Source organism: Engraulis encrasicolus, chromosome 7, assembly GCF_034702125.1.
Source record: "Engraulis encrasicolus isolate BLACKSEA-1 chromosome 7, IST_EnEncr_1.0, whole genome shotgun sequence".
Taxonomy (NCBI): Eukaryota; Metazoa; Chordata; class Actinopteri; order Clupeiformes; family Engraulidae; genus Engraulis; species Engraulis encrasicolus.
In genome coordinates, this window is record NC_085863.1 from 37,553,315 (window position 1) to 37,569,022 (window position 15,708).

Sequence of the window (15,708 nt, forward strand, 5' to 3'; positions counted from 1 at the left end):
AACCATAGCATTCAATTGCATTGATAATAAGGTCAGTTTACAAACTATAATTCAAATTCCACAGGTTACATTAGTGGGATCTTATGATGCTGGTATAAAAAGTAGTTTTATTAAAGATTTTCACATAAGCAATTATAGATGAGTCGTTACTTACGTTCCCATTCTCTCTTCATATCTGTTACACAAAGTGTCTCAAAGCTGAGGAAAATAATTTCTCTATGTTGCTCTTCTTTCCTCAGAGGACAATTCATCCAAGAGGGCAAAATCTACTAGCCGTTTGAGCTCAAAAGCATGCTCCATCATCCTCATAACTGTTCCACTGTTCCTGATTCTTGTCACCATTGTGTCACTGAAATGCAAGTAGAAGAGCTTAACCAAGTTTTATATACTCACTATGTGTGTGTGTGTGTGTGTGTGTGTGTGTGTGTGTGTGTGTGTGTGTGTGTGTGTGTGTGTGTGTGTGTGTGTGTGTGCGTGCGTGCGTGTGTGCGTGCGTGCGTGCGTGCGTGCGTGCGTGCGTGTGTAATAATAACACATTTTCCATAACACATCTTCTGTTATCATCTTATCTTTAAAGATAAGACTATCAAATAAGAAAAGTTTTTTTACGAAAAGTAGACAGCTATAACACACCTTGAATCTGATGTGTCTCCAACCGCAGATGATATCATATACTGATGAAGGCTTGTGCTTTGTGCTCTGCAGTTAGTCAACAGGACAGCATGCTGAGGGAGCTGGAGAGCAAGACTGACCAGGTGGCCTCCTCTATACACTCACTCCCAGCAAAGCTGCAGCAAACAGGTCTGTATTTAGAAGACACAAAAAGCTTAGAACACTCAGGAGACAGTGCATGCACACGCATGCACACACACACACACGCATGCACACACGCATGCACACACGCACGCACACACACACGCACACACACACACACACACACACACACACACACACACACACACACACACACACACACACACACACACACACACACACACACACACACACACACACACACACACACACACACACACACACACACACACACACACACACACAACCCTTCCGGTGACAGAAGTTGGTAAGGCAAGGCAATTTTATTTGTATAGTGCATTTCATACATAGGCTAGCCTACATGTAATTCAATGTACTGTACGGTAAAGTAAGATAAATTTAACTAAACTAAAATAAAATGAAAATAAAAGCACAAGGAATGGCAGGTGAAAATAGAATAAGAAGGAGTAAAGATAAAAGCAAGAAATTGGGAAGAAAAGACAAAAAAAATATCAAAAACATTTTTGGTAATTCCCAGAGGAGTATAAAGTTGAAGTATAAGTACAGGAGAACAGCTTTGATAACAATATAATATCATGTACTTGTGTACATTACTTTATTGGGTAGGACCACCGACCTGTATTGGGTAGGACAGTTTTGAGAGGAGACAGTAAAGTAATGGGAAAAAAGACGGGAGTATCTAGGCTTCGAGACGGCTTCGAGACTTGGGTCTCTGGCATAAGCCACGGCAAAAGCTTTACAACATCAATTTACTTCCGTTTACTTCAATTTACACCTCTGCCACATTATGGGACTCACATACAGTAGGAGACGCTGATTTTGGGCCATGCTTTCTTGACTGCACCATGATTGCTCATGATGCAATTTTATTGTATGTACTGTATGTGTACATATTACTTCACGGTGACCAATCTCGATTAAGCATTACTGACATTACCAGTCTGCACATTACACAGAAACCTGTTGAACTGCATACATTGATTCTTACTACAATGTTTGTATTACCTCATAAGGTTTGTTTTTGCATGCGACTGTGAAGAGAGCAGCGATGAAACCATATCATTGCGCAGGCAGAGGCGGATTGGCCATTGGGAGGTTCAGGACATTTTCCGGTTGGCCAACAGCCCACAAATTTTAGACAATTTTATTAAAAATCTTGGTATGTTAGAGCTGAATGAACACATTCTGATGCAAGATGAGGGTCTTAGCGTTTAAATGCAACTTATTGCATGTTTTTACGAGATATTTAGCTGAGGGCAACTTTTCTTAAAGAGGGCTTAGGCATTCACCAGCCTTTTGCGCAGGTGCTTTAGGCATCAATGGGTTAATCTAACCAGAGCTCTTCATACTTCATATTAAGATGGTTCCGAAGCTTAATCAACAGTCAAGCCTGTTTGATCATGTTTACTGGAAAGTAATGGTTAAATGATACAAACTTGATATTCCTCAGCAACTCAGAGTCAAGAAATATATAACGAGCTGCCAGAGGTGAAGAGTGCGGTGACAAACCTCGGGGCATCGATGACTAGACTGTCAACGGAAATACATGGTGCAGGTAAGTGATTAGCTGATGTTTTTTGTGCCGTTCTGTTTAGGTTTTATTTGCTTTTTAAAGGTTTGTGTAGTGTACATTATACTGCACACCATCGCAGTCATCACAGTAGCCTACTGGAAGTTCTGCATTACATTTGGGGAAATTGAAAATAGTTTAAATAGGGTCATTCCATGTCAATTCACACGCCTTCCCCACATGACCCTCTCCGATTTACCCAAAATCTCACATACAGGTACCTTTTGATGTCAATTGAAAGAATACCAAGTATTAGCACCCTACGTCTAACGGTTGCAGAGATGAAGCCCTCCAAAGCTTGGGTGCCACACCTACTATTCAAGCCTCTGAATTACAGACACAATTTACGACCAGATTTTGACACCTCTTGTTTTAGTTTGAAGGAAAATACAGTTCTAAAAATCACCATCGCCCCTCAATATGACCCTATCTACAAGATGATGTGCTTACAAATAGCATGCCTTGATTATTTTTGGCTATATTAAGCCTTAAAAACTGAATTTGTGAAAAGCGTGATGAAGAGTCTTGCCATTTTGGGGTTCCAGATCTTGGAAACTATGTATGCTTTGGGAGTTATAATTGATTTTCCATCATATTTGGGAACTGTACAGTGTATTCCAAAAAAAGTAGGGCACTCAGACTTTTAATGATGGAATAGGAGGGACTCAAAAACAGCTTTTGGACAAAATGACCCTCTACTTCAGGCCTCATATTAACCATGTGGTGGGCACTTGATGACTGGAACGCCCTTTTAACCCCATGTACAGTAGCACTGTATCAAACATTCAAGCTTGGAAAAACTTTGTTTTTCAAAGTTCTTCATATTAATCTTGGCCTTCAAAGTATATGTTTTTGTCTATGTCTTATCACAGTGTCTGTTTTGTCTGCTGCCATCTGCTGGTCTGAAAAGGTAACAACAGCGTAATGTAAGAAAACAAAAGGGGCTGGAAAATCTTGCTGTCACAATCCCACCGAACACATGCCCTCCTGAACAGCGGAGGGCGCACATGAGTCAACGAGTGACACGCTCAGCCCACAGGAAGTGACGGCCATCTTTAAATTGTCTTGAGAATTGTTTGTCACTGTTCATGCATGTGCTCATGTTTGCTGAAACCCCTGTGCCTTTGTCTTTGCTTTGGAACTGGACTGTGCTCTCTGGACAATCTTAAAGACTCTTTCTGTGAAGCTGCCTCCTTGAACATCTCTCTTGGTTAAGGTACTGTGTCTGCCCAACTCTTTGTGCTCTTGCTCTGCCATTATTGGAATTCATTGTCACGCTGCCTAATTTCTGTACATGGATCTTGGACTGCCTATACTGATTACTGGACTGTGTTTATGAAGATTATTGATCATTGAAGACTTCCTAAGTTTTGTATTTACCAAGCTGTGATTTCATGCGTGACCTCCTGAGTTTTGTATTCTACCCAAGACCTTTGTTGATGAATTGAAGATTATTGTTGAAGTAAAGATCCTGAACCATATCTGCAACTGTGCTCTTATTTCCAGTCTGACATCATGCATGAACCAAATCAAAGTAGCGCAGCAGATGTTGAAGAACTCTGCGGCCATGTTCAGAGACTCAGCGTTACTGTGCACTCCCAACAAGATGGCCTACTGCAAATGGAAGATGCCCTCAACCAGCTTGGCAATCGTGTGGGGAGTCTGGGTAATGCTTCACCCTCTCTTCCTAACTCAAGCCTCTCTCCTCCACCTCCTTTCTCTGGGGAGCCTTCAGCCTGCCGAGGGTTTCTCACTCAATGCTCTTTGATCTTCGAGCTGCAGCCTGCACATTTCCCCACCGAGCGAGCCAAAGTCGCCTATATCATCACTCGGCTGAAGGGAAAGGCCCTGGATTGGGCTACAGCCTTGTGGACCCATCGCCACCCAGACTGCCAGACCATCGAGAGGTTCATGGACGCTCTCCAGCGGGTGTTTGATGAAGGACTCACCCAGCGACAGGCCTCTTCTCGGCTTTTCACACTTACCCAAAGGCAAAGGTCAGTGATTGACTATGCAATTGAATTCCGCACCCTTTCAGCTGAGACCGGATGGGAAGGTGAAGCATTGGTGAGTGCCTTCTACCAAGGGCTTAGAGAGTCCCTGAAAGATGAAATGGTGAACAGAGATTGGGGTGACGACTTGGATGACATCATTACACTGGCAACAGCCCTGGACAAACGCATACAGGAAAGACGGAGGGAGCGGCGAGAGCTTCGACTTCTCCAGCCCAACCGAGCCATCTCTCCTTCACGACGAACCTCACAACTCCCATTGCCTGCACCATCGCCCACCAGCGACCAAGGAGAGGAGCCCATGCAACTGGGAAGATCCCGCCTGAGCCTTGAAGAGAGACGCCGTCGATTCCAGCAGGGTCTTTGTCTGTACTGTGGGTCCCATGATCATCAGCGGCTTCAGTGTCCAGAGCTGCAGGGAAAAGCCAATGCCCACCAGGGAAAGGGGGCTTCCTGGTGAGCGGAGCAGTGACCTCTGCCCCCCTCTCCCGCTGTAACTTACCTGTGTGTCTCTCCTGGGGCACTGGCGGGGAATCTCAGGTTAAACTTCAAGCCTTAGTGGACTCTGGAGCTGCAGTCAACTTGCTGGACCAAACTCTCGCGCGGCAGCTGCAGATACCCATCCTCCCATGTGAATCTCCTAGAGCAGTACAGGCCCTTGATGGACGACCCCTAGGATCTGGTCGACTGGAATTCTGTACCCGACCTCTTCAGATGACCACCCTAGAGAAACACCAAGAGAGCTGTGTATTTTTCTTAATCGACTCACCCCAAGACCCTCTTGTCTTAGGATACCCATGGCTTGTTCACCATCAGCCCTCCTTCAACTGGGCCACCAGTACACTCACTCAATGGGGTCCAGAGTGCAAAGACCATCTCTCTCCTGACCCTCAACCCACTCGCTCTGTAGTTGTGGCAGACACATCATTTGTACCGACTGACCTGTCCAAAGTCCCTGCTGTGTACCATGACCTCAGTGCAGTATTCAGCAAAGACAAGGCCACCTCTCTACCACCCCACCGCAGCTATGACCTGGCCATTGACCTCCTTCCTGGTGCTACGCCACCCAGAGGCAGGCTATACCCCCTGTCCATCCCTGAAACTCAAGCAATGGAAACCTACATCCAAGAATGCCTTGAGAATGGCTTGATTCGCCCCTCTACGTCACCAGCAGCAGCAGGATTCTTTTTTGTGGGCAAAAAAGATGGCGGCCTTAGACCATGTATCGATTACAGGGAGATGAACAAAATAACCGTCAAGAACCGCTACCCCCTGCCTCTGATGAGTACTGCCTTTGACCAACTTGGTGGAGCCACCATCTTCACGAAATTGGACCTTCGGAACGCGTACCATCTAATCCGGGTTCGACGTGGAGATGAGTGGAAAACAGCGTTCATAACACCAAGCGGCCATTATGAATACTTGGTAATGCCATTTGGCCTGACTAATTGCCCTGCTGCATTTCAAGCATTTGTAAATGATGTGTTGAGAGAATTTCTGGGGCGATTCGTTTATGTCTTTCTTGATGACATTTTGATATTTTCCCCTGATCTAGACACCCATGTCCAGCATGTCCGGCAGGTTTTGCAGAAACTACTACACAACAGGCTGTTCATCAAACTGGAGAAAAGTGAGTTTCACACCACTAACACCACCTTTTTGGGCTTTGTAATCTCCCCTCAGGGTCTGCTTATGGACCAGTCCAAATTGACGGCAGTACTAGACTGGCCAGCCCCTAACACAGTGAAGCAGCTTCAACGTTTCTTGGGGTTTGCTAATTTCTATAGGCGCTTCATCAGGAACTACAGTACCGTAGCGGCCCCTCTCACTGGGCTTCTCAGGGGACACCCCACCAAACTACGGTGGACACCTGAGGCACAGCAAGCCTTCACTGATTTGAAACAAAGATTTACCTCTGCGCCTGTGCTAACTCACCCTGACCCTCAGCAGCCCTTTATTGTGGAGGTAGATGCCTCAGAGACTGGTGTAGGAGCAGTCCTGTCTCAGAGAAACCCCCAGGACCAGAAGATGCACCCCTGTGCCTACTTCTCAAAACGCCTCACCCCAGCTGAGAGTCGGTACGATGTGGGTGACAGAGAATTGCTGGCAGTCAAACTAGCTCTCGAAGAATGGCGTCATTGGTTAGAGGGGGCAATACATCCATTCATGGTCTGGACAGATCATAAAAATCTTGAATATATCCGTGGCGCTCGCAGACTCAACCCTCGTCAAGCAAGGTGGGCACTTTTCTTTACAAGATTCCATTTCACTCTTTCTTATAGACCTGGATCAAAAAATGTAAAACCTGATGCCCTCTCTCGCCAGTTTTCACCTGACCATTCTCCTGTAACTCACGACTCTATTCTCCCTGAGGCATGTGTGATAGCCCCTGTCCGCTGGGTTCTGATGGAACAGGTGCGAGATGGCCACCAGCTGGAACAACCACCACCCGACACGCCAGACTCCAAAACCTTTGTCCCATCTGCCCAAAGACCCCTGGTGCTGGAGTGGGGGCATAATGCACGTGTTGCAGGCCACCCGGGACGCCAACGTACCATGGAACTCATTGATCGTACATTCTGGTGGCCCACCATGAAAGATGATGTAAATGAATATGTATCTGCCTGCCCTGTCTGTCTCGCTAACAAGGTTGACAATCAACGCCCTCAAGGCCTCCTTCAACCCCTGCCTATAGCCCGGCGGCCATGGTCCCATGTTTCACTTGATTTCGTAACTGGGCTGCCCATCTCTAATGGCTTCAATACTGTGTTGGTGGTTGTTGATCGCTTTTCTAAGATGTCTCGCTTTGTCCCCCTACAGAAACTTCCAACTGCCCGGCAGACAGCTGACACTATCATGAAGGAGATTGTCCGCTACTATGGACCGCCGGAGGAAATCCTCTCGGATAGAGGCCCACAATTTATTGCGCGGTTCTGGAAGTCTTTCTGGCAACTCATGGGGGTAACTATTCGCCTCACATCAGGTTACCACCCTCAGAGTAATGGTCAAACCGAGCGAGTCAATCAGGAATTAGAGAAATACCTCCGCTGCTACTGCTCTACTAATCCCACCACATGGGCCAGCCACTTAATGTGGGCAGAAATAGCGCATAATCAACTAACCTCCTCGTCCACTGGATTGTCTCCATTTGAAATTGTTACAGGTTACCCACCTGCTTTCCTCCCAGGGTCAACTACAGATGGTCCAGTGCCTTCTGCTAACGCCTCCGTTCAACGCCTCCGTCGTCTATGGAAGAGAGCTCGCCAGAACCTCCAGAGGGCCTCCAAACAACACAAGCGCCAGGCTGACCGGAGAAGAAGGGTGGCAGTGGTCTACCGCCCAGGCGACAGAGTCTGGGTTTCCACAAAGGGCCTGCCAATACAAACAGAGTCCAGAAAACTCTCTCCGAGGTATGTTGGCCCATTCAGAGTTTCACGGAGAGTCAACCCTGTGGCTTACCTGTTGAATATTCCTCGCTCAATGAGATGCAGTCCTGTCTTTCATGTTTCCCTGCTCCGCAAGGCTATTTTCTCTCCTCTGTCTCCAGTATCCCAGACGCCACCAGCTCCAAGAATGATTGATTGATGGTGCTCCCTCATACACCGTCCGACGGCTTCTGGATGTCCGGCGTAGGGGGCGATCGTTGGAGTTTCTGGTGGACTGGCAGGGCTATGGACCCGACGAGCGTTCATGGGTGGCCAAGAAGGACATCCTGGACAAGTCTCTCATCTCTGAATTCTACGACACACGTCCTGATCTTCCTGGCCCGTCAGGTGCCGGGCCTCGTGGGGGGGCTCCTGTCACAATCCCACCGAACACATGCCCTCCTGAACAGCGGAGGGCGCACATGAGTCAACGAGTGACACGCTCAGCCCACAGGAAGTGACGGCCATCTTTAAATTGTCTTGAGAATTGTTTGTCACTGGGTGCATCCCAATATGTGTCCTTGCCTCCTCCACTTGTGCTTGTCTCCTCGTCCCGCCTCCTGGCCCCTCCTCCGTGGAGAAAACGATAAAGTTTCCCAGCTGTCAGCCTCGCCACAACAACTTTTGAGGGACTGTTTTTCATTCACCATCCCAATTGCAAATGAGAAAAAAACTTTACAATTGAGCTTTTGCAAGATATTGAAATATAATGCTGTTGTCAGTGATGTCATCATGACGGGAAGCAAGTGGAGGAGGCAAGTGGAGGAGGCAAGGTCACATATTGGGATGCACCCACTGTTCATGCATGTGCTCATGTTTGCTGAAACCCCTGTGCCTTTGTCTTTGCTTTGGAACTGGACTGTGCTCTCTGGACAATCTTAAAGACTCTTTCTGTGAAGCTGCCTCCTTGAACATCTCTCTTGGTTAAGGTACTGTGTCTGCCCAACTCTTTGTGCTCTTGCTCTGCCATTATTGGAATTCATTGTCACGCTGCCTAATTTCTGTACATGGATCTTGGACTGCCTATACTGATTACTGGACTGTGTTTATGAAGATTATTGATCATTGAAGACTTCCTAAGTTTTGTATTTACCAAGCTGTGATTTCATGCGTGACCTCCTGAGTTTTGTATTCTACCCAAGTCCTTTGTTGATGAATTGAAGATTATTGTTGAAGTAAAGAACCTGAACCACATCTGCAACTGTGCTCTTATTTCCAGTCTGACACCTGCCCATAATTTACCAATAAAGTAGCCTAGAAATCTAGACGCCCCTAGGGGTTAAGCTCGCTAGGCTACCAATAAAGCACTTTAATTCTATTGCTATATATTAATTATATGATTTTAACAAGCATCATGCAGAATGCTCAATCATGATTACATTTCTACCTGGACACCCCCACCCTCATGGTAGAAATGTAGTGCAGGGTCGAGGACATCTTGGGATTGGCATCATGATTGAGCATTAAGCAGTCACACTTAGGAAATCATTTAAACTAGATAATATGCATCATGCTTGTTAAAATTATAATTAGTATATAGCAATATACTGTATAATTACAGTGCTTTATTGGTAAATTATGGGCAAGACTTTCCAGCCCCTTTTGTTTTCTTACATTACACTGTTGTTGCTTTTTTTAGACCAGCAGATGGCAGCAGACAAAACAGACACTGTGTTAAGATATAAAGAAAAAAATATACGTTGAAGGCCTAGATTAATATGAAGATTTCTGAAAAACAATGTTTTTCCGAGCTTGAATGTTTGATACAGTGCTGCTGTACATGGGCTTAAGAGGGCTTTCTGGTCATCAAGTGCCCACATGGTTAATTTGAGGTCTGAAGTAGGGGGTACCGTAGGGTCATTTTATGCCAAAGCTGTTTTTGAGTCTCTCCTATTCTGTCATTTCAAGTCTGAGTGCCCTAATTATTTTGGAATACACTGTACAGTTCCCAAATATGATGGAAAATCAATTATAACTCCCAAAGCATACATAGTTTCCAAGATCTGGAACCCCAAAATGGCAAGACTCTTCATTACGCTATCTACAAATTCAGTTTTTAAGGCTTAATATAGCCAAAAATAATCAAGGCATGCTATTTGTAAGCACATCATCTGGTAGACAGGGTCATATTGAGGGGCCATGGTGATTTTTAGGCCTGTATCTTCCTTCAAACTAAAACCAGAGGTGTCAAAATCTGCTTGTAAATTTTGTATGCAATTCATAGGCTTGAAAAGTAGGCGTGGCACCCAAACTTTGGAGGGCTTCATCTCCACAACCGTTAGACGTACGGTGCTAATACTTTCAATTGACATCAAAAGGTACATGCATGAGAGGTATCAGTCAAATCGGAGAGCGTCACCTGGAGAGATTCTAGGGAATCATGTGAATTGACATGGAATGACCCAACAGTTTAAAAGTGACTTGATGTCCATGTAAAAATAAAGGACTTTTAAATGGATTTCAGAGTGCCTCGGACCCCCTCTGTCTGTACCAAGTTTTCATTTTTGGATACCGATGAGCACCTGAAGATTTTTAATGAAACTACCCCACAGACGCAACTTATCTTTCTCTCTCTACAAAGTTTAAAAGTGAACTTGAGGGGGCGCTGTGGCGCTTGTGCGCTAAGCCCCCCACATTTGGGCTTGCAAGCCCACGGGGACCCCGGTTCAAGTCCGGCTGGGGTCATATCCCGATCCCACCCCGTCTCTCTGCCCCACTCACTTCCTGTCACCATCTCAGACTGTCCTATCAAATAAAGGCATAAAAGCCCCTAAAATATATATATATAAAACATTTTTTTAAAAGTGAACTTGTTGAAAGTGTCATTCCAGTACATGTTCGATAGGCCTAACATAGAAGAGACGGGAGGAAATGCATGTGTTGTGTGTTGATGTTTCTGTTTTCACCTTGATGTTTTCCATTGCTTATCATGCATATGTATTTTCCAGTTAGTCTACATGACCAGAGGCTGCAGGGACTTGAAGTGGCCGTGAATAACATGTCATCCTCACTAGACACGATTCCCTCTCAGCTGCAACAAACGGGTATGCAGTTTCCAGAACTACAATACTAAATAGCTTTGTTGCAAAATGACGTATTGACGTACAGGTACAGTATATCCATTTTGGAACATTTTGGGAAATTGACGTTCTCAAAATATTTGAATGGCAAGGATTCACTCATACATAAATGATAGGACATCTGAACAGTCATTTCCAATAATAAAATGCGAAAAAAAGTCACATCGTTTTGCAATGAAACTCTTCATATATATACACCTATATTTAAAATACTATTAAGTTATGTATGCCATCACTGTTTTCAGTGACACAAGAGGGTGGCAGGATGACCTCTCTGGAACAGTCAGTCACAAGACTCTCCACCTCTATGAACGCAATGTCTTCTGACCTCCAGGAGAAAGGTTTGACTTCACTACTGTTTTGCACTTAACCCAAGTGTGACTAAAGCAACACAAACATCCTTTGCCTCCTTTACCAGTCATTACCATAACCCCTATGAACACTTCCCTTTTAATTCCTAGCTATTGCTTGCGGATTTAGCATTCAGTGGAAATGCTGTACATGATTTCACCTGAATGACTATTGTTGTAGGTTTGGTACATTGTGTGTGTCCATCTTCACTCCTCTCTATTCTTCAGTTGGTCAAAATGACCAGAGGCTGCAAAGGCTTGAAACTGCAGTGAATGGCATCGCTACATCTATTGGTTTAAAGCTACAACTAACACGTTGGTTGACATGTGAAAAGTTGAACTTAAGCACTATGGAATATTTGCAACAATAGTAACGTAGTTAAGCAATTTATAGAAAAAGAGTTGCTTGCTGAGAGGACTGATATCTTCAGCCAACACGTTGGTGCTTTTATTACACACTACAGCTACTTTTCCATTATGCTTAGATATAAGGGGAAAAGTGGAATGTTGGAATTGAAGTGTCCTGTCCATAAATCCACTTATCCATATCCATAAATAAACATTGGAAAATTGTTAACTTCAAGTGTGTTTGAACAGAATGAATGGAAGAATAGTTTATCTAACAACATACTGGTTTTCGCTTTTCGTTCAGATCAAAAACTCATGACAGCACTGGCTAACCTCACAGCTGAGATCTTGAGCATCAAGCAGCATAACGGTACACCTGCAATTTCTAGAGGATATTTAAGGAGTTCACACAGAAGTTTGTAATTATTCCCTGATTGTTCCATTGACAAGCTCTGTTCTAGTCCCATATACAGTAGTACATACTATGTTTGTCACAAGCTCAACCATTCACACAGTTTCACATTTTAGAAGTAATACATACAAACAGAAGTACGTTTCCCCAATGGGCATTCAATGTCTTCTTATTCACCATAGTTACTTTCAAGAACCCTTGCCAGAGCAACTGGATTGCCAAGGGGTCCAGTTGCTACCTCTTTTCTTCTAACAAGCTGGCCTGGCATGCTGCTAGAGACTATTGTAGGACACAAGGAGGCTTGCTCCTAATCTTAAACGATGCAGAGGAGTGGGTACGTATACTTACCGGACACTTAATTGTCACTTTCTTCATATAAGACATTGAATATAACCAGAGCTCTAAATTAACACCCGCTAACCGGCGCAATGCTGGTGAAAATTCAGTTTGGCTGGTAGAACAGAAGACTTACTAGAAACTTTGACCCATTAGTGAGTGGGTGTTTAACATCTACTAGCCTGTACTCTACTTTGGCTGGTAATAATTTAGAGCCCTGAATATAACCAATGCAAAAAATGTACACACTTACTACACACTTGAGCATGTCACATTGTAGCATCACTATTCCCCCCTTCCATTTTAGACATTCATTACCACAAACTCGGTACCTGAATACTACTGGGTGGGCCTCACAGACGAGATCAATGAGGTGTGGCGATGGGTGGACGGCACTCCGCTTGTGATGGATAAAAGGTGAGTTGTGCCGTCATCCCACAGGCCGACAGGATACAGGACAGGACACATGCTGCCATGGTCAAACAAGCATTTGTTACTTCTGGCACCTACACATTTTTTACATTCATGTTTCATCAGTAAAGGACTCACTGCATTTTTGCCAAGAATGTACTTTGGATCATATCCATGTATACCTGTATCCAGGCCTCTGAAAAATGATGCAGCTGCTGTTTCAGAGAATACAGAAATACAAAAAGAATATTAAGTATCCTCATTCAACCGTATCTCGGGCCATTCGTGAAGTCTTTACGAGAAAAATAGAAAAAAAACAACTTTAAGCCTCGTGGTGCCGTTATGAATAGCTTTGTTTCTCGTGGTTGGGTGACGAAAGGGGGAATTGACAATTGGGGTAGTTTGGTTCTGGGGGGAAGAATAATGCGGACGGACGGCAACAATCAAGCGTGACTGAAGGCTAACTGGAAACGACGGTAATCAAACACTTCAAACAAGTGTTAAGTTTAGGGTTAAGCTTAGGGTTAGGGTTAAGGTTAGGGTTAGGGACAATGTTGGAGGAAGGGAGAGATGGCATGAAGCTGACACAACGACAGCGCTCCCCTTCTGGAATGCACGCTGCTCGGGTGATCTCTCTCTCTTACTCACTCTCACCCACTCTCGACGACAGCGTGCGTTGCCCAACCACGAAAAACGAGGCTATATCGTAGTGGCACCACGAAGCTTGCACTCTATGCTGTCTGGGCGCTTCTTCAAATAAATGTGCATGCCACATGACTGGTCACACATTTACTTGGAGAAAACATAAGTGCCTGCAATGAGGTTGGGGTTGATGCTGCTAAACATCAGAGGTCTGTGTGTGATGTTGAAAACAAAAGGGACATCAATGTGGAATGGAATGGCAAGCCATGCGAGTGCAATGACTGATTTTATTGATGTGTGGAATTAATTTCAGATTTGGCATACCCTGCTCTATTTTTCATTAGCCTACATTTAGCCTACAACAGAGGTTTTCCTACCATTGAACCACTGACTTGTTTTGTTTACTTCCGCTGCAATGAAGTTATGTAAAGCTACTGGTTAAGCAACTGCTCTGCAAACGTGGCACTTGGCATAACTGGTCCATTATTCACGTCTTTACCAATGTCGTTGAACCTGTACTATGACAGACATTCATTCATTCATTCATTCATTCATTACAGCCAGTGGGAGCCTGGCCAGCCAGACAACTGGACACACCATGGTCTAGGGGGAGGAGAGGACTGTGCATCACTGGAGGATCAAGCCAAGCTGAACGATGCCCACTGCATAGAACCACGCAGATACATCTGTGAGAAAGCAGCCGCTGAAGTCTGAGAAGGGGCCTTTTTGTCATGACGTCATACCTTCGATTCAATGCAATCGAAGCAAGTGGCATCCGGTGACAACTACACATGTTACCGTTTATAGTTTTCTGTCTGAAACTGGTAATCATTTAGCCTGATAAACCAGCCTAAATGTGAGACCGGAGTAATTTAGTCTGGCCCCGATGAACGATACCTCCGAAGATGGTTGATGAGAACAACCTGTTGTTTTTTCAAACCGTGCCGGCACTCTGACCAATCGGTGATCTTTGCCGTTGATGTACTTTCCCAACGGTGTTGCGAGGTTCGTCGTCACTTCCTCAAAACCCCGGCCACTTTAATTCAAAACAAATCGCTGCGTTGTGATTGGTTTTGCCAGACTCAGGGCACAGCGTTCAAAACGTTCTCAGATCCGAGGCCAGACCCACTCACTAGCTGAACAATTTCGGCGTCCAGCGGGTGGCGTTAGTTTACCAGGCTAGTAATCATTTATACATGCATCGCTTCAAAAAACTGAATTTGTTTGACATCATTATGAGAATTTAGTAGAAAGTAGGTGGGGCACAAGTGTCATCCGGTGACAAGGATACATGTTAGTAACAGTTACATTTTTTAGTTTTCTGTCTGAAACTGGTAATCATTTATACATGTTTCGCTTCAAAAAACTGCATTTCTTTGACATCATTACGAGAATTTAGTAGAAAGTAGGTGGGGCAGACTTTCAAGATATTTCGGCTCCACACACACACACACACACACACACACACACACACACACACACACACACACACACACACACACACACACACCGTTTCAAGGTTAACATCAATCCAAGCCATCAGATCAATTAAACTACTTTTGATTTCCATCAATACCATGTACATTTTTGATACACACAAGACAATGTAAATTTCTAATAAGATAACCTGATTCTTACTGGTCATTTTGTTTTTTTTACCAACAATGGATTACCAATCATGAAATTGATGTCTTTATTCTTGGAAAGCCTTTCAGCGAATACATTGCAATGTATTTAACCATGTCTTCCAAGGTCAAATGACCTCTGGCTATTTTGTACATTCTGGAATATAAAATATAATATAATCAGTCCAAGGAGTGTCATCTGATTTATTAGCCATGGTGGAAAACGGGGGTCATTTCTACACAGACACTTGATGTTATTGGAAAGCTGCTGAAGAAAGTCATCTACTGTAGTTAAAAATGAATGGAGAAATGGAGAATGGAAAACAGCAACGGGTTGAGGAGACGCATGGATGAGGGCTATCCTAAACGGGTCTCAGAAACTTTTCTTCATATGTGGAGCAAAGTGACAGCCGCTATCGAATTCTGAGGTATGCAATCATTACTGCATTGTCTTACAAGTCGAGGTTGTGCATACCTCTATAGTGGGCCCAACATGTAGTATGAGTATTACTACAGTTCAAAGACATACTACCGAACGCTGCCATCAAGCTATTCCTTCCAATGTTAGGAGTCATTGGTACGCCGTAATTGTCAATCTACAGTCATTGATGTCACTGTCAAGTGTTGATCTATTGTGGACTTCCATTGACTCATTGTGCCCTCTCTATCAATGATTGTTAAAATATTTCAATAAGATATTTT

The 15,708-nt window shown here is 44.3% G+C and overlaps 1 protein-coding gene across 1 annotated transcript; it reads left to right on the forward strand.

Annotated features, from left to right (window-relative positions):
* The first annotated feature begins 716 nt into the window (after positions 1–716).
* Positions 717–14,860, forward strand: LOC134452154 (C-type lectin domain family 10 member A-like). The gene is made up of 8 exons (XM_063202511.1): positions 717–801; positions 2,246–2,350; positions 10,751–10,846; positions 11,128–11,223; positions 11,885–11,950; positions 12,175–12,326; positions 12,636–12,745; positions 13,942–14,860. The coding sequence occupies exons 1-8, from the start codon at positions 723–725 to the stop codon at positions 14,093–14,095; spliced, it is 858 nt and encodes a 285-aa protein (XP_063058581.1). The 5' UTR covers positions 717–722; the 3' UTR covers positions 14,096–14,860.
* Positions 14,861–15,708: the final 848 nt, after the last annotated feature.

Bases quoted from the DNA above. Each gene is read 5' to 3' on its own strand.
- LOC134452154 (XM_063202511.1), top strand. From the start codon at position 723: ATGCTGAGGGAGCTGGAGAGCAAGACTGACCAGGTGGCCTCCTCTATA. The intron at 2,351-10,750 runs GTAAGTGATTAG...TGTATTTTCCAG, and splicing joins AACGGAAATACATGGTGCAG to TTAGTCTACATGACCAGAGG. The intron at 11,951-12,174 runs GTACACCTGCAA...TATTCACCATAG, and splicing joins GAGCATCAAGCAGCATAACG to TTACTTTCAAGAACCCTTGC.